This window comes from Cebus imitator, unplaced genomic scaffold (genome assembly GCF_001604975.1).
Source record: "Cebus imitator isolate Cc_AM_T3 unplaced genomic scaffold, Cebus_imitator-1.0 Scaffold200, whole genome shotgun sequence".
In the NCBI taxonomy this organism is placed as follows: domain Eukaryota; kingdom Metazoa; phylum Chordata; class Mammalia; order Primates; family Cebidae; genus Cebus; species Cebus imitator.
In genome coordinates this window covers 2837727-2863166 of record NW_016107515.1, presented here as the reverse complement: position 1 = coordinate 2863166, position 25440 = coordinate 2837727, and the positions used below count along the sequence as shown (strand labels likewise).

The 25440-nt window shown below is 46.5% G+C and overlaps 1 protein-coding gene across 1 annotated transcript in view; it reads right to left on the bottom strand.

The window, feature by feature from the left end:
* LCP2 (lymphocyte cytosolic protein 2) overlaps positions 1–25440 on the bottom strand; it is a 53356-nt gene that overhangs the window by 9598 nt on the left and 18318 nt on the right. Inside the window, exons 4-17 of the mRNA XM_017547705.2 lie at positions 21600–21665; positions 21126–21157; positions 20394–20431; positions 16682–16880; positions 13639–13736; positions 12254–12317; positions 12005–12088; positions 8214–8239; positions 8089–8108; positions 7882–7989; positions 6453–6483; positions 4252–4264; positions 3416–3545; positions 1630–1679 (exon numbers count right to left, since the gene is read on the bottom strand). Coding sequence (XP_017403194.1) covers positions 1630–1679; positions 3416–3545; positions 4252–4264; positions 6453–6483; positions 7882–7989; positions 8089–8108; positions 8214–8239; positions 12005–12088; positions 12254–12317; positions 13639–13736; positions 16682–16880; positions 20394–20431; positions 21126–21157; positions 21600–21665 — 959 coding nt within the window. The remainder of the gene's footprint in view (positions 1–1629; positions 1680–3415; positions 3546–4251; positions 4265–6452; positions 6484–7881; positions 7990–8088; positions 8109–8213; positions 8240–12004; positions 12089–12253; positions 12318–13638; positions 13737–16681; positions 16881–20393; positions 20432–21125; positions 21158–21599; positions 21666–25440) is intronic.

The window sequence follows — 25440 nt, the reverse complement described above, 5'->3', positions numbered from 1 at the left end:
ATGGGAAACTGTGAAAACCATGTGGTGAATGTGGACACCATAACCTCAAATGCTTAGAAGACATTGAAAACTTAGTGTGTGCCCCTGGTGTCAGCAGTTGGATCTCACCCATCTAAAGGAATGATGCATTCAACTGAATACCCTAGATGTGCTATTTGAAAAAATGTTTATTCCCAGGCTACAATGCAAATGTATTAATATAGTTTTCTACTTAACACACGCCGGCATTTCTGCACAAGGAACATGACTGCAAAAAAAGTGGCTTTTTTGTTGTTCTTTACAGCATTTTTAAAAAATTTAAGTCAACATTTAAAAATGGAATAATTTCACTTTTCTTGAGAAAAAGATTGGAAAATCTGGCAATGCTAAAGCAGTTTCCTGGAATGGTAAAGATCTATTTACTAGAGTTGGGTAACTTTCCACAGCCATTTGATGCTCAGTCACTCAACAAGCTTTTTATTTATTTATTTATTTTGAGGTGGAATCTCACTCTGTCACCCAGGCTAGAGTGCAGTGGTGCAATCTTGGCTTACTGCAATCTCTACCTCCTGGGTTCAAGTGATTCTCCTGCCTAGCCTGCTGAGTAGCTGGGATTAAAGGCGTGTGCCACCATGCCCAGCTAAGTTTTTTTGTGTTTTTAGTAGACTCGGGGTTTCACCATGTTGGTCAGGCTGGTCTCGAACTCCTGACCTCCTGATCTGACTGCCTCAGCCTCCCAAAGTGCTGGGATTACAGGCATGAGCCACAATGTCCAGCCTCAACCAGCATTTTAAAGTGCCTACCAAATGCCTGTTACTTGCAAGTCTTTAAGGATAAAAAACAAATCAGTCCTGCCCTGAGGCCTTTCAAAGTGGTCCATGAACCAGGATTAACAGCACCACATGGAACATGTTAGAAATTCAGGAACTAAGGTCTCACCCCAGACCTCCTGAATTAGAATCTGCATGTTAACACATTTTCCAGGTGATTTGTACGCTCGTTCAATTTGCAGAACGCTCTAAGTACACACTTATCATGGACACGGTATTATTAAAAATATGGGCCCCTGACTTCACTCCAGACTTACTGAATCAAAATCTTTGATTCTGTAAGAGATTCAGTTCTTAGTCTGTATTTTACACATGCTTCCCGACTCACAACAATGGACAGATTGATCATGGAAATATACAACTGCAGAGAAAGCCAAGCACGATTCTGAGGTCTGTAAGGAAACAGTAGCAGGAGGAATAGCTCTGCCTGGGAAGATTGGGGATGAGAGCTGGCTTCCTGATGAAGTGTCTATAGGTGTGTCCGTGTGTGTATGCGTGTATGCATATGCATGTGTGTGCATGTACTGTGCATGTGTATACGTGTGTGTACGTGTATATGTGTATGCATGTGTGTGCATGTATATGTGCGTGCGTGTGTGTGTGTGTGTGTGTGTGTGTGTGTGTGTGTTGTGTTTTAGGTACTATCCTATCATTCCTACAGCCCTTGGCACACTGCAGACACTGAATTAAATGTTGAATGAGGAAATCAGATTCTTTTAGGAAACAGCAAAACCCTTGTCAAAATCTTTTGGGACAGGTTAGGGATCCAGTCATAACGGCATGTTGGCTGAAGCGGGTCACAAAAGCCCAGAGTACAAACCTTGAGAGAAGTATGGCGGCAGGGACGCACTCTGTGGAAAACTGCTGTTACTGAGGAGACAGAGAAAGATCGAGATTTTAGTTGGATTGGGGTGATGGGGCCAGACAGGGGAGCTGGGTTAGGGAAGCCAGACTGCAAATGCCTCTTGATTTGGTATCACTTCCCCTGCTGCCCCCTAATTCATGGGGGCTGGTCACAGGGAGGGAACTTCCCTACATCCCATGGTGGACCGTGCCAAAGTCTAACAAGCTTTATAAAGCAGAACAACAACAGCATTCAACTGTATAGAGGGCACTTAAAAGTCACTTTAAAAATTGGCTGCAACTTGAGCTCTTTGAGTTTGGAGAATACAGAAGTCCTCTGAGAAGAGGAAAGTATATTAATGGGCATGTGTTTTTGTGAGCAGTGAATCCCCAAGGCTTAAGGTCCGCAAGGAGACAGCAGGCCAGGTGAGAAGCGAGGAAGCGCTCGGTGGGCTCTGCAGCAGAAGGTAACAGCATTTGCAGGGCTGGGGTGGGGAGGCGGGCCCGGGCGGGGGGTGGGGGGCCCTGAAATGCTTTCTATTCCCTCCACACTGAGCAGCAATTCCCACACCCATCAGTCCAAACCATCAGAAAGTCTGTTCCGCACAGCAACCTTATGCTAGTGGGATTGTGTGCGAAGGAAGGATGGGGTTGGGGCTTAGCGTGGTGGAAAGCAGCAGGAGAGTCAGCAGACAGGGCAGCAGAAGCCAGCAGGAAGAGTGAAAAGAGCAGCAGAAACTCAGGGCCAGAGGGTGCCAGGGTGGAAGAAACACTGTGAGCATCCTGCTAGGAGTTGGTGGGGTTGGATGAATCTTGTGGGTGGTTGAGTTTTCTACAGTATTAGGGGAGGGTCTTGGGCTTCTCTGCTTGAATATTAAGGGAGAAGGTGAGCCTACATGGCTGGAGGACTTCGGGGACACCACAGGCTGCCCGTGGACTTGCTTGGGGACAATGACTGGCCTTTCTCCTGTTCATGCCTCTGCCCCTGGACAACCTCATACCAGTCCTGAGAAACACAGCTGCTACTGAGAAAACAGATGTGCTAGGACAGAGACCAGTGAATTCTCAGCATCTGCCAAGCACAAGGCGCATTTTCTCAGTCTTCCCAGCCAAGATGCAGATGAACTTCAAGTATTTAAACTAACCTGGGTTTCTTAAATATGGTTGCTTGTTTGAACTCATAAAGTGAAAATATTCTTCATTTTCTTTTTTTTTTTGAGACAGTCTTGCTCAGGCGCCAGGCTGGAATGCAGTGGCATGATCTAGGCTCACTGCAACCTCCGCCTCCCGGGTTCAAGCAATTCTGCCTCAGCCTCCCCAGTAGCTGGGACTACAGGTGAGCGCCACCATGACCAGCTGATTTTTGTATGTTTTTAGTAGAGACGGGGTTTCACCATGTGGGCCAAGATGGTCTCAATCTCTTGACCTTGTGATCTGCCCGCCTCAGCCTCCCAAAGTGCTGGGATTACAGGCGTGAGCCACCATGCCTGGCCCATATTCTTCATTTTCTACCAAAAGGCCCATTCTACCTAGAGGGATCAAGGAGAAAGTCAATTCCTCACCCCTCTCACCTCAAGCAGAGACTCAGTGGACCGTGGTGGATTAATACATTGTTCTAAATGCTCAGCTTGGTTTTATGTCTTAAGACCCAAAATGTTCAGACCCTACTCATTTCCTTCTTCCTCAACACACCCGGCATTACTTCAGTACTGGATAGACCTAGATATTATATTAAGCTAGAATTTCATGACAGAGCCACAAACCTTTCTGAGAATGCTCCAGACATGTGAGAGGATGGGAGGGAGTGCTTGGGGCTTGGCTTAGTAGATCTCGAAGGGAAAGTGTTGGAGCTCATAGGAAGTAGTGCTGGTTGGGGCAAAGGCCTCTGATGCACTGTGCAGAAGTAGAAAACAATGAATGAAATTGTCAGGCCCCGTCGTCACTAAGGAACATTCCATAGCTGGCCCCCTCCCCGCCCAGCTGGAAACAGCTATCATAAAGAAGACACAAAAATCCAACACATCAGACAGAATTAGGAAGTGGTAAAGTGGAATCTTGTGCCCAGGGTGTTTCTACATGACTTAACTACCATAGAATCTACTTACAAAATGGTGCAGATCTAGATAATACCCTAAAAAAAAACTTATTTTGTTTTTCATTTTTTGAAATGTTAACTTGGCAGAAAATTGTCGGCTGGAAACCTTATACATTTCAGAAATTATTTATAAGTCTTGTTTTATGAAAGTCAAAGTTTTATGCTATCTCATTCATTGGCAGTTACTGATTCTTTACCCATGTGTGTTGGAAGACATAAACGTGGGAAATTTTTCTATCAAACCATGCATGCAATTTTACCATTTGTGATCTGATTAAGTAATCTACATTGTTACACATGAATTTAGTATTCCTTGGTAATCCAACCAAGTAATTCCATTTTATTATAGTTATGCAGCATGCCAATTGATATGTCTATTTAATAGTAATTTAAGAGTTATAATTGATTCTATGGGGTTCCTGTACTAAACAATTCCATTTGAATCCCTGAGCAGGAAAATGAAAGAATGAGTTATAAGCTGTAAAAATGTGTTTCTGAACATACCGTCATCTTCATTCTGGAAAGGGGAAGAAAAAAGAAGCCATTAAGCTATCATCAAAATACAATTCTTAAAAGAAAAACTGCATTTCCCAGTCAAATAAGGGTCTGTTTCTTTCTTTGGCAGTTATGCATCCTCATAATCAATATACTGTAGAGAATAATAGAACTCCCTAGTGGTTTATGATTTCTTAATGCAAAATCATCTAAGGGCATTCCAGTCCGAGACTCTTCTCACATACTTAGCATGAGATAGATTCTGAGGTGTCTAAAAGGGCTCAAAGATATAATAATATCGACAATATCTGCAATGTGTCCAAAAGATTCACACACAAGATTTTATTCAGTTCCCTCAGTGACCCTTCAAGAACGTAACAGCCTCGTTTTACAAAAAGCATGATGCTGAGGAAAGATTCTTAGCTCGCCAGGAGTTGCAGAGATGGATTCAACCCCAGATACGTCTGACCAAAGCTCAGCCTTCTTTTTGGCTCTCTTTTTCAATGGCCACTCTTCTTAAGAGCAATAAGACCTTATTTATATGGCAGCTTACAAGGTTCATCTACAACCCTCACCATTTTTATCTTCAGAGCAAATTTGTTAGACAAGGGAAGGGCTATTTTCTCTTCTGCTCGGATAAGAAATGAGCTTCAAAGAGACAAAATGATTTTGCCACCAACTGGTAAGGACCAATTTGAACTTGTTTAGTTGGGCCAGATCTGTAGTGATGAAATAGCATCTTTCTCAGAGTGTTGTTATAAGGATTAAATTAGATACTACTTGTGCCTGGCTTATGTTAGGTGCTCTTTAATAAAAGTTTGCCATCATTAATCCTACCACACACTGAGATATGGCAAAAAAGACCACAGTCAAAATCATTCATCCCACTAGCCAACTGGGAGTCCCAGCAAAGAGCTGCATAAATAAACACACATGGGCTCACAAACCCCCAGCGACAAAATCATTCTTCAACACTATTGCAACCATGTAACCTCTGGTTCCAGAAAATACAACTCCCAGATTCTCATGAGCACAAGTCAATCCTTCCAGAGACCAGGAACCTGGCATGTGATATTATTGTGCCTGTCCAGCCTTACCTTCACCTTGTCCCTATCTCTACAGCCAAGTTGTTCGTCTCACTGTCCCAGTAGCCTCCATGGCCACTGGCATCCCCATGCTCAGAATACTGAGGGGAATGCCCCTGGGCTTTCTTTAAGAATGACTCTATCCTGTGTCTTCCCTATCATTCAATGACCAGCATAAATCTCACCTCCTCTAGGAAGTCACCATTGGCTCCTTGGCCCACACGGGACACTTACTTCCCTCAGCCCCACAGAGCATCCCATGATTGCATGCTGTCTGGCACGTGGGGTTGTGGGTGCACCTGCCTCCATAAGATCTCAGCACTTTATTGGAACAAGCACAGCATCTAGCACAGAGTTCAGAAATAGGAGGGGTTTGTGGGCTAAGCCCTTGAATGAGAGCAGGGGTCTGATGGCCGTCAGAGGGCTTCTGGTATAGAGAAACTCAGACAGATCTGGGTTCAGATATTGGCTATTTATAAGCATGCAATTTGCAAAGAGAATCTTATTCCTTCTAAGCCTCAATTTCCTCTTCATAAAAAAGATGATTCCTTATAGGCTCATTATATTCATATTAAAGCGAGTAATATCCAACTCTCCTGGTTTTCCTGGGATGGAGGGAGTTCTTGGGACACGGGACTTTCCATTGCTAAAACTGGGAGCATCCCGCACAAACAGGGACAGTGGTCATAGTTAAGTAGAGTGGCAAAGTGCACATGGTAAGCATTCAAGAAATGCTCTTTCTTCATTTTTCAGGTTGTGGAAGTATTGAAAAGGAAAACAGTAGCTTAGGAAAGGTAGGCATGGCCCAAACTTCTGGGCATCCCTTACTTCATCCTCTTCCTCTCCCTGCACCCTCTGCTAATTACCAGCCCCTGGTAATGGGATTGCAATTAACCCAGCCACCCTGGGAGCTCTTAGAGGGACACAGCTAAACAACACAGCATGGTGGGCTCCAGACAGTGACCAAGGCCCAAAGACAAAGGCATCAGCCCTCCAGAGTCCCCTGGGTGCAAGCCCTGCTCCAGGTGCTGGACCAAGGCCAAGATGGGTGGACGCCCAACCTCCTCAGAGCCTATGCTGCTTTTCCCTGTGTCAGGCACTTACAAAATGAAATTTTATACTTACATTCTCTCTTCGGTCTGGTCCCCATCCATGCCTGAAATGAATTAGGGCAAAGAAAAAGAACTGAGCATAACGAGTTTCAAAGAGCCAGCCTCAGATACAGTTTGCTTCATTGAATAATGAGAAATCGAACCCACTGAGCCCAGGGAAGATTGGAAGCAACAAACCCCTGCACAGCAGGGAGAAGGGCTGGAAGGGAGATTTAGTTACTCAATGTTCTGTCATCATTGCACGCTGAGCTAGGCAAACCTTTATTCTGTGTAGCTAATGCAGCAAATAATTATAAATATATATACATGGTTTAGTCAGCAAACTAACTCTTTAGTAGTTATTACATTTTACTGAGCTGTTGTTTCTCCCAAGAAATGAAAACATTTTAGGTAATCTCCCTTGCTGTTGTTTCAAAACAGCCCTCTCGGAGCGCACCCTGGTGTAAAGAGAAGACAATTAGAAAGCATTGCTGCTTTGGGACTGTTCCAAAGGGGGCGTGGTACGCTTTGACCAGATGAATGAACTTGTCAAGCAGGTCTGGGCACAGCTGCCTTAGAGCTGCGTCAGGCATCTGCCCTGCCTGGGCCGGATCATGTTCTCTTTGGGGAGGGGAAGAGCAGGACAGTTTGTTGAGCACCTCCTCTGTGTCTGATGCTTCACACATCATCATCTCATCCTGTGTTCATTTAAAATGGTGGAATTTTGTTCCTTATGAGTTTGTTGCACTAATTTTAACTTTTAAAAACATTATACTAAAATGTTATCAAACTCCATGACTGAGGTTTTTTGGCACACTTTAGTTCTGGCCCTAATTTACTCCTCAAAACAGCCAAGCAAGGGTGATAGTTATGACCCCTGATTCACAAATGAGACGGAAGCCTTGGTTATATCCTCTGTAAGTAGCAGGGTTGGCCTTGACCCCAGGTACATGTGCGCCATTTGGTAAATAGGCTGAAAACTACTTTATAGCAAAGTTAAAAATACTAAGGCAGAGCTCAGTATTCTGCAATTATAAAATGTGGTTAAGCAGTAAGAAAGACACTTGCTGTGACCTAAAAATCTTCCCTAATCATTTCCTCTCTGCAACCTGCATTCTAAAATAAAATGGTAAGTACAGTTCCTATGAACTGTGAAGGCTTTGCTATAACGAGGTAGGAAAACTCAATAAAATATTTGACTGGCATCTCCACAAACAGTAGTTATCCCATACCCTTGATTAGATGCTGCCCTATTCATTTCTTAGTAGAGTTAATTTCCTTCAAAGAGACCCTGATCCTTGACAGCCAACCTTGAAGCCTGAACATCCCTCAAGCCACAGCAAGAAAAGGCCCGCCCTGCCCAGGCGCTCCGAGGAGCCTCGGTTCCCACTGCAGAGTCCGCAGTGGACAGGCTGTCTGTTGGCCACTCTGAATGACAAGCTCAAGCAATAGCAGACAGTTACTTTGGCACAGGTGGCTTCTTCCCTGGCAAGGGGCTGCTTCTTTCATGTCTTTCCGTGGTTGGTGGTAAAGGAGGCTTTTGCATCTTGGGTAAATGCTCCCCGAGAGGCCTGTGGAGTTCAGGAAAAGGATGTGTGAGAAACAAACTTTGCGGAGGCAGAGTTCTACAGAGTGTCCCGGGTACCCTCATGTGGATGCAACAGTCTCACCTTCCTGCCGGAATCGAGGGCTGCAAGACAGGAGGGAAGACAGATGAGTGTCCAAGCACTTTTCAAAGAATGAGGACAAGATGCGAAATAAACGAACAAAACCAAAAAACAAGGGAACAGCTTACCTTGTCAGAAAATGGTGGTTTCTTTCCTGTAAATGACAGACATCAGACAGACCATGAATTCAGAACCTCATAAGCATGAAGTTTAAAAACACAGTTTGATGAAACCATGAGTCTGAACCCTTTTGGCGGCTGATGGAGTTTAAGCATTAAAGCATTAAAAACTTCAGACGAGGAAGGGTCCCTTACAGAGCACCAAATTTTATAATCTCAGAGAAATTGAATGGCTTTAATTAAATTTCATTTAATTTTAAGTTCACACAGCTTTGCGTACATACAGGTAGTATTGTGGATTCTGTGCTATTTTTGTTTAACTAAAAAAAGACCTAAAAAGAAAAATCAACATTTTCTTTTATATAACTGATGATCAAAAGGATTAATATTTTCTTGGGATTTTATACCTTTTTAATTGGCCAAAATATTTCTTCTGCAGCCTAAGTTTTATTTTTATATCGGAAACAAGCCCACTTGCCACAGAGGTTAATTTTTCTCCAATTCTGTGAAACAGTTGATATTAAATGAAGCACTCCATTTAGTTTCTGAAAAAACTTTTAACTTGGGGAGAGCATTTCGGGAGATTCTCCTGGCTCCTGAAGAAAGGCCAGGTGTACTTGATAATTCTACATCACGAAGCTATTCAAAGCAATTTAATTTGTATTCTATCTAAAGTCCCCTAGAATAAACATGTCCTTTGTTTTCAATGTGATCGAAGTATTACTAGCAGAATTCAACCAGGTCTAGAAGCCAATCCTATACGACCATGAACAGTTATTTAAGGTTTTTGAGTCCCAATGATATCCTCTCTCTAAAATGAAGATTATAGGTGAAAACCCTATAGGTGTGCCTCAAGAATCAGGCAACAATTTGTATGCAGGATCAACACGTGATTGTGAAAGTTGATCATACAAAGTGGGATTTTTATCACATCCAAGGAAAACAAAGTTGAGAAGCCAGAGGGAAAAGCGCTCAGGACACATAACATTGCTCCAGAAAAGTGATTCTATGGGAGTTTAGCTGCTGAAACCACCTGCTGTAACCTAAAACCAGTTTTATGTTGTAGTTGCTACGGTAATCTGCTGCAATTCGAAGATCCAGCTTTCCCTCTGCCACCACTCACCAATCGAAACTTGCCAGCCCCCCAGAACCAATTAACTTTCTCAAAGAGTGATATGTAACATTTCTCTTTTCTTTCTTTTTTTTTTTGAGACAGAGTTTCACCCTTGTTACCCAGGCTGGAGTGCAATGGCGCGATCTCGGCTCACCGCAACCTCCGCCTCCTGGGTTCAGGCAATTCTCCTGCCTCAGCCTCCTGAGTAGCTGGGATTACAGGCACACGCCACCATGCCCAGCTAATTTTTTGTGGTTTTTTTAGTAGAGACGGGGTTTCACCATGTTGACCAGGATGGTCTCGATATCTTGACCTCGTGATCCACCCGCCTTGGCCTCCCAAAGTGCTGGGATTACAGTCGTGAGCCACCGCGCCCGGCCAACATTTCTCTTTTTTATAAAACCTCCAGCCTCCTTTTGGTTCTTCAGAGGTAGTGAGGACCCTGAAGATCAATTGCTCCAAATTGCAATTCTTTCTTCCTAAATAAAAGAAACTTAGAGATATGCCTCTACGTTTTTATTTTGACATCGATACGGTCCATGCGGGCTGACAATTGTTAGTTAACTCGCCCTTCTTTCCCTTTCTTCCACACCCAGGCATAGTTAACCCCCTATGGTGAATAGTGATATTATCTGCCTTGAGTTGTATTTTCACAACGTGATTTATTCTTTAAGGACCAAGTACATCAGGCCCATGAGAATAATACTGTTTCATTGTGAAGAGCGTACTGGCACTGAGTGCAGTGACTCGTGCTTGTAGGGAGGCCAAGCCAGGAGAATCACTTGAGGCCAGGAGTTCAAGATCAGCCTGGTGAACACAGGGTAACCCCCGTCTCTACAGAATATTTAAAAATTAGCCAGGCATGGTGGCATGCACCTGTAATCCCAGCCACTCGGGAGGCTGGAGAAGGAGGATGACCTGACCCCAGGAGTTTGAGGCTGTAATGAGCTATGATGGTGCCACTGCACTCCAGCCTGGGTCACAGTGTGAGGCCCTGACTCAAAAAGAAAAGAGAAAAAAGACAGTGAGCTTGCTGCTGGTAGTGGGGAGAGTTTTGATGGTATAAAAGATGTTTGTAGAACTTTGGTTTGGGGCAGAACCTCTACTTCAGAGGGGCACCCAGGAAACTTAGATTTATAGTCTTTGGCCTGAATAAGTATTTTAAAGTTTGCCGATATTTGCATATTCTCCGAACATGTTAAAAGTCTCATGTGGAGTGCAAACATTTTAAGAAGACAATAATCCTTCCAAAACATCACAGAAAAGGGAGTAATTCAAGGGTAAGACAGAAATTTTTAAAAATGTTTTTAAATATGGAAAAAAAGAATCTTTTAAAAGAATAACTTTTGTGTCAGGAGGTGATTGTGAAGGATTTGATGTCAGTGTTCCACTTTTCTGATGTCTTGGCTCATGAGAGTGAGCAGGGTTGGAATCTGAAGTCAAATCCATCTTCATTTCCACGTAATTATACATCTCTCTATAGCAGACAATTCCAAACCAAAAGAGCCAGCACAGTTTTGCATGACTCAGCAGAGCTGTGATGCAGCTCGGGGAAAGAGCAGCAAGCAGCAGCCTCAAATCCAAGAACTGAAAGTCATTTTGCTGACAGACAAAAAGGGATTGAGGCCACAGAAGGCTAAATGCCTTGCTCGGAGCATAGCCAGGAAAGAGATGGGGGGCAGCTGGGATGGGCTCCTTATCTGTTCAGTTGCTGAGTTCCTTCCTCAGATTCATCTAATTCACAGCAAGTTAAAACCAAGGGTCCTCAACTGCAGCATGATATGGTGGAAAAGAGCACCCATTTAGAAGTCAGAAAGACGAGGATTCAAAGTCTGCACCTACTTACTCAAATTTAGGCAAACTATTCAACTTCTCTGAGCTTTAATTTTATTATCTGAGAAGTGAGGGTAAAAATGCCCCTCCTTTGCGGAGTTGGTGTGAGAATTAGAGATACTGTAGTTATATTTGTGGTAGGTAGGGCACTTGCCCAATAGTAGTTGCTCACTAAATGGTAGGAAGTTTTAGAATTGAATTGAAAATAGCTCCATGTGAAATGAAGATAAGTGCAATCCAAGAATATTCTGTGTAAACTGTGGAGGAAAAGGACTGCGGTATACCTAATGTTTGGTCAATTGCACACCCAAAACAAAACAACCCCGACATTTGAATAGCACCTTAGGGATTTATAAAGTATTTTCTATATACAGAACACCCACCTTACAAATTAGGAGATTAAGCCCTGAAAAAGTAACATCCCTGTGGTCCATGAGCTACTAAGTAGGAGGCAAGGCAGCAGACAGCAGCTCCCCTAGCCCCTTGTCGTAATTCATGTCCTCTCTCTGTACCCCAAAGCTTCTTGGCTGAAGGACAATGGGATTTGTGTACACAGATCACACACATCACATAGAGAAGCAGCACAGCCCCCAGGAGCTGCAAGCAGGAGCTTTCTAATGAGGCTGATCTGGGTTTAGGTCTCTACTCCCATCACTTGGTAGGCGTATGATCTTGGGAAGTTACCGCTTTGTGTCTCAGTTTCCTCATCGGTAAAGTGAGGATGATTCGAATGGTCTCCACTTCCTAGTATTGTGGCCATAGTTAAATGAGATTGTGCATGTGACATGCATGCAGAAAGCACTTTATAAAAGCTTATCTTTATTACTATGCATTAAATGTGAATCATACCCACCTAGTGTGAAGGGTTCTCTGTCAAACGGAGCTAAAGAACGATCTAGGGGAGGTTTCGTGCTTCTGTCTATTGAAGGAGCAGGGACTGGAAGGGGAAAAAGGCTGATATCAATGAAAAGAAGAAAGCAAAGTACAATTAAAAAAAAAAAAAAAAAGAAAAGAAAAGAAGAAGGCAGTTGGCTGGGGGTGGGGTGGGGCTAGGGGAGGGCCTGGTGGGAACAGGGCAAGAGAGAGCAGCCCTCATACTTACGCTTTGCTGTTTTGTGGTTTCTGCTTCTGGACTCTTCATGGTTGGTCTGGGGTGGGGGCAGTGGCTACATAAAGATCCAAACGTTAAGAAGCATTGCCAATACATCAGCAAGACGCGGCACTCTCAAAACCGATCCGGATCTGCTCACTTTTCCTCATCTTCCTGTTCTGCCTACAGACATCCATGTCCATTTCTTACCTGAACTACTGCAATAGCCTCCTGTCTGAGCCCCCTGTTCTATACTCTGCCATGGAGGCTCTTTTCTGCATGGCAGTGGAGTGAGCATGTCACTTTACTGCTAAGACTTCCTATAACATTAGGAACAAAATCAAAACCCACTAATGTCTTACATGGCCCTCCCTGAGCTGGCCCATGCCTTCCCTCTCAACTCTTTCCTATCATCCCCTCTCAGTACTCACGGGGTCCCCACCATAGCGTCATCCTGCAGTTCTTGGGAAATCTTAAGGTCATGCCCTCTTTGGCGTCTCTACACTTGTTTACCTCTGCCTAGAATGTTCTTCTCCCAGCTTTTGCCACGACCTGCTCATTCTGTCCCGGCTCCTTGTCACTTCCCCATCCACTGTCATGTTACCTGGTTTTCTGTCTCCCCAACCACATGTAACTACTCAAATGATCTTTCAGACATCTGTTTACCATCTGATGACCTGTCTCCCCCTAACCCTAGCTGAGCTTTAGGAAAGCAGGGACCTTATTTAACTTGTTCACACTTTATTCTCAGTGTCTAGAGCTCTACTTGGCACACAGTAGCTGCTCAGTCAATATCTGCTGATTGAATGAGTGAATTCTGCATCTCAATAGTGGAGATGAAGGTCTTCAAATTTCAAAAGCAATGTTTACTTGTAGATAGACTTGTAAAGAGAACACATTCATAGCTATCAATCCCTTAGTCTGAGCTTCTCAGGGTCACTCTGGGAACTTATCAGATTCACAAGAGCTGGGCTATATGCTTGAAGAAAGAGAAAACGGGGTTTGCCACCTCTGTCTCCTTGGGTCCGAAGGCAGCTGTCCCTGGAATTGCAGGTGTCGGCCAGAAGGTGGCGCAAGTCTTTTTGCAGGAGGGAGGAAGGCGCAGTACCCAACACCAGCAGGTGCTACGGACTTTATTCGGTTCTCTTACGGTTTATTTTACAGTTTTCACTTCTCTCAAATAGTGGAAAGTAAATAAAAACCCCCAGTATTTTACCCCAAAAAAGAAACAGTTGTGAGTGCCTGGGTATGCATCTTCCCAGCCGAGGGAAAAGATTATAATCTTTTCTTACTGGATTAGAATGAGGTAAAGATGTTTATAGTTCCATTTTTCTCTCTGGGGGAGGAAAGAACTGCAGTGGACACCAAGTACTATAAAAGAACGGGAGGAGGCCTACCGAGTGATTCCGGCCTGATGGCGGGGGCGGGAGGGCGACCATCGGTCTCTGGGGGGGCACAGGAGGCTGCTGGGGGGCTTTCCCAGAGAGGGGCCGGTCTGTGGAAACACAAGGTTATTAAAGTGAAAGGCGAGTGTTGGTCAAGGTCAGGGGTCTGCAGGAACAGATGTAGCTCAGGGCACTGGGGGGTGCATGATCCTCAAACCCCAGAACCATCAGTACCAGCAGGAACCCCAGCCACGGCAAGACCCAGCCTGGATCTCACCTACCCCTCCTGGCCCGTTTTTCTGTCCCAGTTGGTGTTACTCTTCTTCTACACAGGCTCAGCTTCCTTTGCACTTCACAGGAACAGGTATTAATCAGAGATTTTACCAATCAAGAAAGGCCTCTTTGTAAATAGCTCCGCCAGAACTGGAAGGGAGCATTGTCAGACAGTTTTGTAAAGAAGTAAACATACACGGCCGGGCGCGGTGGCTCACGCCTGTAATCCCAGCACTTTGGGAGGCTGAGGCGGGTGGATCACAAGGTCAAGAGATCGAGACCATCCTGGTCAACATGGTGAAACCCCATCTCTACTAAAAATACAAAAAATTAGATGGGCATGGTGGCACGTGCCTGTAATCCCAGCTACTCAGGAGGCTGAGGCAGGAGAATTGCCTGAACCCAGGAGGCGGAGGCTGCGGTGAGCCGAGATCGCGCCATTGCACTCCAGCCTGGGTAATGAGAGCGAAACTCCGTCTCAAAAAAAAAAAAAAAAAAAAAAGAAGAAGTAAACATACACATATAGCTCTGCATGCAGACACACAAATATACACATGTGCACACATGCACGCACACATGCAGACACACAAATATACACATGTGCACACATGCACGCACAAACACACATGCATATATATGCACACACCTGCACACACAGAGACACGTGTGCACACAGACACACACACATGCAAAAAATCTCACAGGCACACCCAGGTCCTTATGTAGGGTGAAGTCAGCTCTCTCTGCCCATGCGGATCTTGTTCTGGCTGCCCTTCCTTGCCCTCTCCAATGCCCTGGGCTGTCTCCTCCTTAACATTTCCTCCTTTTGTTCATCTCTTCCCATAAAGGGAGGAGCTGGTCACCAACTTCTGTTACCAGACCACAGACTCTTAAGTGGTAGCTAGATTTGCCTTGAACAGAAACATACATTATCTGAACAGAAACTCATATTATCCAGATCGCCAAGGAAGTGTCCCTAGGCCAGACTGACAGGCTGGCAATTTCCTACCCCTTTGACAGGGAAAGGCCAGGACAAGACCATCGGGCAAGAGAGGTGAGTGGGTAGGGTCTCCTTATGCTTTGTGCCCCGGGTGCCTCTCTCGCCTCACCCTAGTCCCCGGCTTGGAGAGGCGTGGCTCTTCCACAGGGAAGAGGGTAAGACAAGACCCAGCCTGACCTAATCTCACCCCACTCCACCAGCAATGACTGTCTCTCAGCTTCTCTAATAGGGCATGCTCCTTTGAGCCTCAGGCCCTTTGCATGGCCATTTCTACTGCTTCAAATTTCTTCCCTTACCACACCCATTTCCACTTGGTCAATTTGCATTCATCCTTTAATCTCAGTTTAATATCACAAGTTAAAGATCACACCCTCAGCCAAACGCCTCAGCCTCATCTCCTGCACTTGTCTTCCCGCCTCTGTGTCACAGTTTCACTAAGTAATCTCGTGGCTCATTTGTTAGAGGCCGCCTCACCTACTGGACTGTCAGTTCCTTGGCGAAGACTGTCTTGCTCACTGTGTAACTTAATGACTGGCACACACAAGGCGCTCAACAACTGGCTTATTCATTGCTTCTCCGGACCTCCACTTCTCTACATATGAAGCAGACTTGATCATGGTTGTCCTTATTACACAGGTGATTAAAAACCACCACGACACATTGAGACAGCGTTTCGTGAAAGGGCTTTAAAATGGAAATGGGTTATACCACATAAAAGATTAAATGGTATTCATTTTCTGTGGTACTGATCTTCAATTTTCAGCTTACTCCCTGAAAGTATATGATACAAGTATATATTTGTTTATTTTCTGTCAAGGTCACTATTAGAATATAAACCCCAGGAGGCAGGGGCTGTGTCGTCTTTCCTGATCATTTCTCAGCACTTAGAATGGGGCCTGGGCTTCCAGCAGATCAACAATGTTTGTTGAACGAGTGAATGGAGAGGTAAGTGGGCTAAAAGGACAGAGAGACAATAAAAATCATAAACACTGTCTCATTTTTTAAAAATTACAGTCAAACCCTACTCAGTCTCTTCACGCTTATTCTAACATATTAATACCGTGTAACTATGATTTGATCAAAAGATAGGGAAGAACAGGAAAGTACTCTTGGAGCACCTGAGTAACCACAGAATGAGTTGAAACTGCCAAAGAGCCTTAGGTGGGGTAGTTCAATGCTGATACCAGCCACCACGGCAGGAGCTGGTTGCAGTACTAGTAGTCCTCACAGCAAGACTATGTGATCTGTACGCTACTATCCTATCTCACAGATGAGGAAATTGAGACCCAGAGAGGTAGAGTTACTTGTACAGAGCCACATAGCTGTTAAGAAGCCGAGCAGAGGCCGGGCGCGGTGGCTCACGCCTATAATCCCAGCACTTTGGGAGGCCGAGGTGGGTGGATCACGAGGTTAAGAGATCGAGACCATCCTGGTCAACATGGTGAAACTCTGTCTCTACTAAAAATACAAAAATTAGCTGGGTGTGGTGGCATGCGTCTGTAGTCCCAGCTACTCGGGAGGCTGAGGCAGGAGAATTGCTTGAACCCAGGAGGCAGAGGTTGCGGTGCGCCGAGATCGCACCATTGCACTCCAGCCTGGGTAACAAGAGAGAAACTCCGACTCAAAAACAAACAAACAAACAAACAAAAAAAAATGCCGAGCAGGTGTCTGCACCCAGAGCTTTCTGCTACATGGGCAAGCTGAGCCATCGGCCTTCTGTGCAGCAGTGGGGAGCTTGGCTTTGGGCTGCTGGGGCCAGAGAATTTGGAAGCGGGCCCTTACCGATGTACATGGAGTTGGAGTTGGGGAAAGGCTTGGCAGGCAGGATGGAGCTCTGCAGAGCTTCCTCATCATTGGAGGGTGGTGGCTCATAATCCGCATCATCTTCCACGGGTGCCTCTTCCTCCTCATTGGGGGACTCATAGTCACCATCATCCTCTCCATCCTGGTCATCATTGGGACTCTCATAGTCATCTTCTTCCTGCCAACACAGTGACAGGGACCATGCAGTTTGTAGAGGCTCTGTGGCCTGCGATGTGCCTGTGCCTACTGTCTCCCTGCCAAGCCTCACAACAGCATAACCCCGGGCCGGGCAGCCTGAAGGTGGTTACTCCTATCTTACAGATGAGGAAACTGAGGTCAGGGAGCACCGTATCACAGGGGCAGCAAGTCATGGACTTGAGACCTTGCTGAAGGTCTTCGGACCACCTTTTTATACAACATCTTTTTGCACAACAGAGAAAAAGAGAAGAAATGAGGAGGATGTTGGAAGAGAGGGTATAGGAATAGGCTCTGTCTTGAGTAAACACATTTTTTACTCCCAGCATCACCAAGAGAAAGGCTAATGGCCTGGAGCATTTGTGATGATACTAATTGATTACCATTTCTTAGCTTGCCCGTGCTCAAAAAATGTCCTCTCATTATAACCTAGAGCAGTGTTGAAGGCCTAGCTAATGGGGAAAACAGATCAACAAAGCCTGTTAAGCGGAAGGCAGATTAGGCTGTGTCTAGGAGGGGACGGTCAGAGGCTGTGCTATTCTTTTTGCTGAGAGTTGAGTGTATCAACATATCCATTATTCACGAAATCTGACACTGAGTTTGAAGCTGCTTTCTTGGAAAAGACTCTAAATTTTAAATTTGTAACTATATTTTATTTTTGCTCCTTCCTGAGTCTCAGGGAAAGTAAGCTCTAAGTGCTGGGTGCTTGCCTTTGAGGCAGTCCGTGAAAGTGCAGGAGCATTGGAATGACTTCCTAGCAGAGGTGGCGTCAGCAGCGGCAGTGATGAGCACTCACCGTGGTCACGCCAACGTCCAGGCGTGAGTCAGTGAGCCCAGAGCTCAACACTCAAGGGCAGTGTGGGAAAAAGCAATGGGAAGTGGCCGCTTTTTTGAGGAAAGGGATGTTCCAATGTCCCAGAAATCCTGACAGCTTTGGGTGGCCTCAGACAGACTGTCTTTAAGCTGCTCAGTTGAAAGATTCCTGTGTTTGTTTTTGACTTGAGGAATATTAAAAACATCAACAATAGAGGAGCATAATGAGCACTGGGTGGCTTCCCAACTGCAAAAAAGACTTTGTCCTGCCCTGTCAGTGTTCTTTTTTTTTAGAGACGGAGTCTCGCACTCTTGCCCAGTCTGTTGTGCAGTGGCGTGATCTCAGCTCACTGCAATCTCCGCCTCCTGGGTTCAAGCAATTCTCCTGCCTTAGCCTCCCTAGTAGGTGAAACTAGAGGTGTGCACCACCACACCCAGCTAATTTTTTTTGTATTTTTAGTAGAGACAGGGTTTCACCATGTTGGCCAGGATGGTCTCCATCTCTTGACCTCGAGATCTATCCGCCTTGGCCTCCCAAAGTGCTAGGATTATAGGCGTGAGCCACAGTGCCTGGCCTCAGTCAGTGTTCTCACAACTTAGGAGCAGGTGGGCAGAGCCCTGGAGAAATGCCGCTTCAGATCAAGAGCCTCAGCATGGAGGTCCGCAGGCACGTGGCCTCCCTCCAGCCCCTGCTGACCTTTCCCTCGCCCTGTCCGGCCCAGGCCAGTCATTCCCGACTTAACACCAGCCCTTTACCCCATCAACCTTTCTCAAATGACAGACTTTTCCTCTCTGCTTCTAGAACAATTATTTTCTCCCAATCATTTGGCTCCTAAATTTGTATGCATGGTGTTGCTGCCAATTATACTCTGCCATATGTGTGTTAAAGTAAATTAAAGTGGGAACCAGGCCTGACGAATCCCTGAGCAGGCAAAACCAGTTGGGTCTCCTCAGTGACCTAAACCTTACTTGATTTGCAAGCATAAGCAAAAGTTAACTTGGGCTATTTCTCGTAAATGGCTATATTAAAGAAAAACAGAACTTAAGCTCAACCAATCAGAAGTAGCCAACAAACTTATAATTATATAACTAGGAGCTTTCCAGCAAGATAGGCTAAATGAGATTGGTTATAACTGTAACCCATCAAATGTTTTTTGGAATGTGGATTAAGTATTACATCCACATTCACTTTATAAACGCTTAGCCCTCATGCTTCTTCAGCGAAGCCTCCGTCTGGTTTGGTGCTGCCTCATTCATGAATGTTTGTTTGCTTAAATAAATGCCTTTAAAAAAAAAATTGCATTGTGCCTCAGTTTGCCTTTTTAAAATGGGGTATCCATACTGTAAAATGCCCATGATTGGGTTCTTTATCTCCACCCATTTCCCTGTTTGCCCTTGCAAAGAGCTGGGCACATAACGTAGCTGCCAAGTTCTATAGCCACTAGTGAACGGAGGCCCTCAGTTCACAGAGAGGCTGGAAGACTAGCCTCAGGCATAGAACCAGAGGCTGCATGGCAAGGATTTGGCCTCTGTGAGTAAGCAGAAACATTTCAGTGGAAACTCTGGGCTATTTTCCCTTTGTACCAAAGAAATTTGTCAAATTTCTTCATTTTCAGATAGAAAGAATAAACTTAGCTAACACTTTTTTTTTTTTCAAATTAAATGCTTTCTTTTACCAGAATCCCAATAGGACAAAGGACATTTTGTTTTTTCTTTGTTCCTTTTTTTTTCTTTTTTTTTTTTTAGAGACGGGATTTCACCATGTTGGCCAGGATGGTCTTCTTGATCTCCTGACCTCATGATCCGCCGACCTCGGCCTTCCAAAGTGCTGGGATTACAGACATGAGCCACCTAGCCTGGCCTTTTATTTTTGCTTTCTAAAGGCACTAGAGGCAGCCTTTTACCAGAAGTACCACGTGACTGAGGGTCTGGTTACCTGGGTCCTAGGTCTGCCTCTAACTAGCTTTGTGGTCTACACAAGTCACATTCTGCTCTCCTATGGGCTCAGTTGCCTCATCTGTAAAATGAATAGATTGGGCTAAAGTTCGTAATAGAGTTCTCTGCCTGAGGCTGCTTGGTTGCAGTGGGTGCAGGGGCTGTGCATATAGATTTCTGGGGAGGGGTTGTACAATCCACCGGACTCTCAGAAGGGGCACTGTGACCTTTCAATGTAAAATCCAACTGGATCGCGCCCTCCTCGAGGTCTTTTCAGGGCTAACAGTAGGTTTTGAAGTTATTTTCCCTCCATGCCACCGATGGGGACTTAAGTCCATGTGAAAAGCTGCTTGAGAATAGATTTCTAGGAGTGGCCGTTTCTGGAGGTGGGGGTTGTGGGTGGGGGGTGGTAACAGTGGGTAAAGTGCAGTAAGCAAAGTACAGCCCAGGGCCACATGTCGCCCACCCTCTGCGTATGGCACAAAGCGAAGCACATTTGTTTGCTCATTGTTTGTGGCTGCTTTTGTGCTCCAATGGCAGAGCTGAGCAGCGGAGACAGAGGCTGCATGGCTCCCAGAATTGAAGCCATTTCCTGTCTGGCCCTATGCAGAACACCTTTTCTGAGCCCCAGGTGGGTGTGCTGGCATCATGTTAGAGCCCGCTCCACTTGGCTTCACGCTGGGTCCTTATCACAAAGCCACCCTGGACACGGCTGTAAAGGTGTGAGAACAGCCCACACCATACTCACAAAGGACGACCAGCCCCCATTGTCTTCTTCGTGGCTTTCTGTGGAAGGAAATGACACTACCATCAGCACTGAAGAAAGCTGCCACTTGAAGGAAAGTCAAAGCCGCTTCCCCATCTGATGCCTTTCCCCATCCCAGGCCTCCACCTACCTTCCACACCCCTGGGGGTTTCGCCACTTACTATCAGCTCCAGAGACCCTGCCCAAGGAGTTCATTCTACTGAAGAACCAGGGGAGCGGCAATGGTTCTCAACCTTTCACATGCGTAATAGTGACTTAGGAGTGCTTTAAGATGTGTAGATACCTGGGGGCCTATCCCTACAGCTTTGGATTCAGCAGGAAGGGCCAGGGCCCAGGAATCCGCATTGCAAACACTATGCGCAGTTGAACAGTTGAAACGCTGCTTTAAAGACTCAGATTCAGGGGCACTAGCTCAGTTCAGGTGCCCAGTCAGAGTTGGGGTCCCTCTGTTTTCCTCTACAGATCTCCCAGAGCTCTTCAATGTGTCCCTGAAGATGGTCCCAGCAGAACAGGGGCCATAAGCCAGGTACCCTCAGAGCGACATCTCCTCCCCCCCATCTAGACCCAAACCCTTTTCTGGGTAAGAACTGGCTGACAGACAAGTCAGTAAGGTCACCTGAATGAACCCAAAGAGCCCCGAAAACCAGAAAGACAAGAGAACTGAGATACCTATCACCTCCTAAAGCAATCACTTCTCAGCCCTGACATCTTTACCTGTCTCTTCAGGAAAGCGCTGGACTTGGGGTCTGCAAAGGCAAATAGCATTGCATTAATAGTCCTATTGATTTAAGGGGATCTCCCTCTTTCTTCAACCCGGTCCAGGGACAGTGAGCCCCAGTGGAGGCCATGCCTCACTGCCCAAGAGGGGCTGGTGTCCTTGCTGCTCAGCAGCTGGGGCTAGGATACCCTGAAAATTCTGGAAATCACCAAGCCACATCAGTGGCATTACTGGAAGCTCATGTCTGCCTGATGTTCTAGAGGAAGTTCCCCTGATGTCTCAGACCCAGGAACAGGATGCAGGGCAGGAGAGGGAACCCCTTTCCCTCCTTGGACACCATCTTCCAGATCCCTGGGACTCAGGGGACCAATACAGGTCAAAAAGTAGGGCAAAAACAGTTCTGTGCCTCCCTTTTAAGGCTCAACCTGGGATTGAAAAATCTTGCATTTCCTTACACCAGCCCCACTCACTTGCGTGTGAAGATGCTCCTTCTCTCTTCATTCTTGTTGATTTCTTGACTTAACTTACTGAGAATCCTGCAAGATAAAGAGAAAGATAAAGAGACAAAATCATATCCTCTCGGCCTCAGCTTTCCCCCGACCCTTGACGCCCTGTGGTCTGTAGAACTTTGGGGCACCAGGGCCAACTTTGGCCAGCCTCCTCTTTGTCACCTCTGCAGGGATCCTCTGCTCCTCACTTCCTCCCAGAATTTGCCACCTTATTCCCCAGGCCAGACGTTCCTCCTGCCCAGGAAGCCCACTCTCCTCCTTGCTGATCTGTGTCTGGCTGAGCCTTCCAAGTCCAGCTCAGAGCTTCTCCGTAAAGACTTGTCAGTTCACACCTGGCTTCCCCTCCGAACGTCGGGACCCTTAGGATCTGGATACAACAGCTGTGTATTTTCTTGTCTTACTCTTCCTGGGTCTGAGGTCCCCTGGCTCTTGCATGACTTGGCAGTGCTGTCTTGTCCCCAAGAATCTTCAGACCATCTTCTAGACCCAGAGGAATCAGCTGCTCCTTGGAGATTTCTTAGCACAACCTCTAGTGGGCTTCTCTTTGGTCTGTCATCTCCCTCCATCTTCCCCTCCCAGACTCCCACTCCGAGTGGATGTGTAAGATGTGGATTCTTACAAAAGCTTGGGGAGGTATTCTCTATAAAGGCAGGGCCTGCACAATGAGAGACTCCTTGAATCCCTCATGCCCCTGAGGCCAGCTTTCTCGAAGACACTTGAAGATACTCTTAGTCCCCAGGTACTTTCATGTCAGAACTAGCAAATCTCCAAACCTCAGGATGGAACTGGGGGCGCTGGGGCAGGAGGGCTTTGCCATCAGAACTGCATCTCCAACATGCCCGAGCAACAAGCATCCATTCTAGTCTCTCAAACATTCAGAACTTACGACTCCAGCCCCACGTAGTACCCACTGATGAGACCAAGGAGACCCTCAGTAGTCGACAGGCTTAGTGTTTCCTAGGGATTGGGGACAACTGGAAGGGACTTCAGATTATCTAGTCTAATTTCATTTTACAGAGGAGGTAGCAGAGGACCGGACAAAGAAGGAATTAGCTTGAAACCATGTAGTAGTTAATAGTAAAGGCTACCTCTCCTCCCACAACTCATGCCGGCACCACAAGCCAGCCTTTCTAATCTCCAAGCCAGCATTCTTGCAATGCACACGCCCCCGTGTCAGTTCCTTTCTGCTGCAAGCTCTCTGGAGGCAGACACTGTTGAGTCCCTGGCCTGCCTATGAGAATGACACATGATCTCTATTCCTTCTGCTTAATGACCATCCCACGGTAACAAGTTTAGCCTAAAATAAACTTGCTAAGTTAGCAAAGGAAGTCCTTAGCAGCCACCAAGTCTCGATTCCTCTATCACCTCCCCTGCCCCTCAACTCCCCGATTTCTCCCAACAAATGGGCTCCAGGCAGAGCATGGTGACTCATGCCTGTAATCCCAGCACTTTGAGAGGCCAAAGTGGGCAGATCACTGAGGTCAGGCATTTGAGACCAGCCTGGCCAACATGGTGAAACCCCGTCTCTACTAAAAATACAAAAATTAGCCGGGCGTGGTGCTTGCCTATAATCCCAGTTCCTCAGGAGGCTGAGGCAGGAGAATGGATTGAACCTGGGAGGCAGAGGTTGTAGTGAGCCAAGATCACTCCACTGCACTTCGGCCTGGGCAATAAGAGTGAAACTCTGTCTCAAAAAGAAAGAAAAAAAAGGAAGAAAGAAAGAAAAGAAAAGAAATGGTATCAAAACCCTCCTACCTCATTAGAACAACGGGATAGACAAGTTTTGATAAACAGGCTAGGTACAGAAGAGGAAAGAGGAGAAGGGGAAAGGTTGACTCTCTGTAATTGTGTTGTTGGCGACTCTAGGCTTCTATGACTGCACAGAGGAAGAGAGGCTTTAGGAGCAGCAGGGGGGCTTCCTAGTTGCCTCCTGACCATGCTGTCAGAATGCTTGTGACGCGGTTCTTTTTGTTCTTTTAAGGGGTTGTTTCCAGAAGGCGGTGGGCATGTGGGATGGCAGGGAGCCCTGTTAGTGTCCTGTGTCCTGGCCATGTCAGGTGGTGCTGGCTGCAGCAGCCACTCCCATTCTGTCACCTGTTTATTCAACAATGTACATCACGGGCCTTCTATGTGCCAGGAACTTAGAAGTGCTCAAGGTGCATCAATGAACAAAACACAAAGATCCTTACTAGTGGAGAGAGAGATTTAAGGAGGTGAAATGTGATGCCTATGCACCATGCACATGCAGTGTGGGGGGCTGGGGAGGGGAAGGGGAGTGCAGGCATGGGGTGTGGTTGCCATTTAAAATGAACCGGCCTCACTGAAGAGGTGACATTTCAGTAATGACTTGAGCGAGGTGGGACTGAGGCTCACCTCAGTGCCCTCCTCCTACAGACCTTGGTGGGGCTCTGACCAGCGCACAAGGCTGCTTTGGATCTTGAAAGAACCTCCTGCTCTCTGCGGTGTTGCCTCTCACAGTATCTCTAACAGCCGGGTTGGAGGCTGCTGGGGCTCGATCTGGGTGAGGAAGGAAATGCCAAACCGCAGGCCCCAGCAGAGGAGCAACAAAGAGCCGAGGGAGGGCAGAATAGGGCCTGGCAGTTGGCGTGCAGCAAAGTGTGGGCTCCCAGAGCCCTTCTGCTTTGATGGGTTACAGAGAGCACCTCCCAAGCCTGTGGGAGCCCTGCCAGGGGCCAGAGGGCAGGGCGACAGTGATGGTGTGCGGGCAGGGAAGTGGTTGCTATGGCTATCGCTATGTGCAAACCTTCAAATGACACCCCACCCCTGGAGGACCAAGTGACAGTGAGTGGAGGGAGGTGACTCATTCTCCCTTCACCCCATAAACCCCAGGCCTCACTGAGAACCAGAGCAAGAAGTGATGGGGGCCGGGCAGCCACAGTTAAAAAGCAGTCCTCTCCGCTTGCCTTTGAGGAACTAGCTGGCCCTGGAAATGGACTGAACCTCCCCCCAGGAAGCCAGCCCGTTGTAGGAAGGCAACATTCTACAATGACCTGGGTTCCAGTCCAGCTGCACCCCTAACTTGTAGCATGGGGGGCCAGTCTTCATCTTGTCAGTCTAAGGTCTCTCCCGGTGAAGTACAAGGCACAAGGCCTGCAGGCACAGGCAAGCTGGCTGCAATGTCCGGCCTCAAGGGCAGCGCCCACTGTGTGAGCTCAGACAAGGGAGCCGCTCTGCCTGGCCCCCCGATTCCTTATCAGCACAGTACAGGGGTTGAATCTGATTAGGGAATCCCCGATGGGCCTGATCATCATGATTACCTAGCTGTGCCTGTTACAAACTCCGATCACCAGGCCCAGCCTAGACCTACCTGAACAGACTCTCCAAGGAGAAGCCTGAGGCTCAGTGACATCAACCAACCCCAACTATTATGATAGAAAAAGCTTGTGAAATAAATCCTGTTATCCTTAACACTGAAGAAATTGTTTGTTTGCTTGCTTGCTTGTTTTGAAGAGGAGGAGAAGGAAAGGCAGGAGAAGGAAAGGCAGACGGAACTTTGTGATTATGAATGGTGTGAAGTAGGAGAGTTGGGGTACGCGGGGCCTTAGCTGGCCTTTGGTGTAGCCCATCAATTCTCCCCTGTGCTTGAACAGCTGTGAAGGAAGCCCCAGTAGTGGGTCTAGAAATCAACCTTGCTATTCACACAGGAAGAAAGAAACTATAGAAGAAATGCAGGCTGGCAGGCAGGCAGAAAAGAAGGGAGAGAGGTAAGGTGGACGGAAAAGAAGGAAGGGGAGGGGAGGGGAGGGGAGGGCAGGGCAGGGCAGGGCAGGGCAGGGCAGGG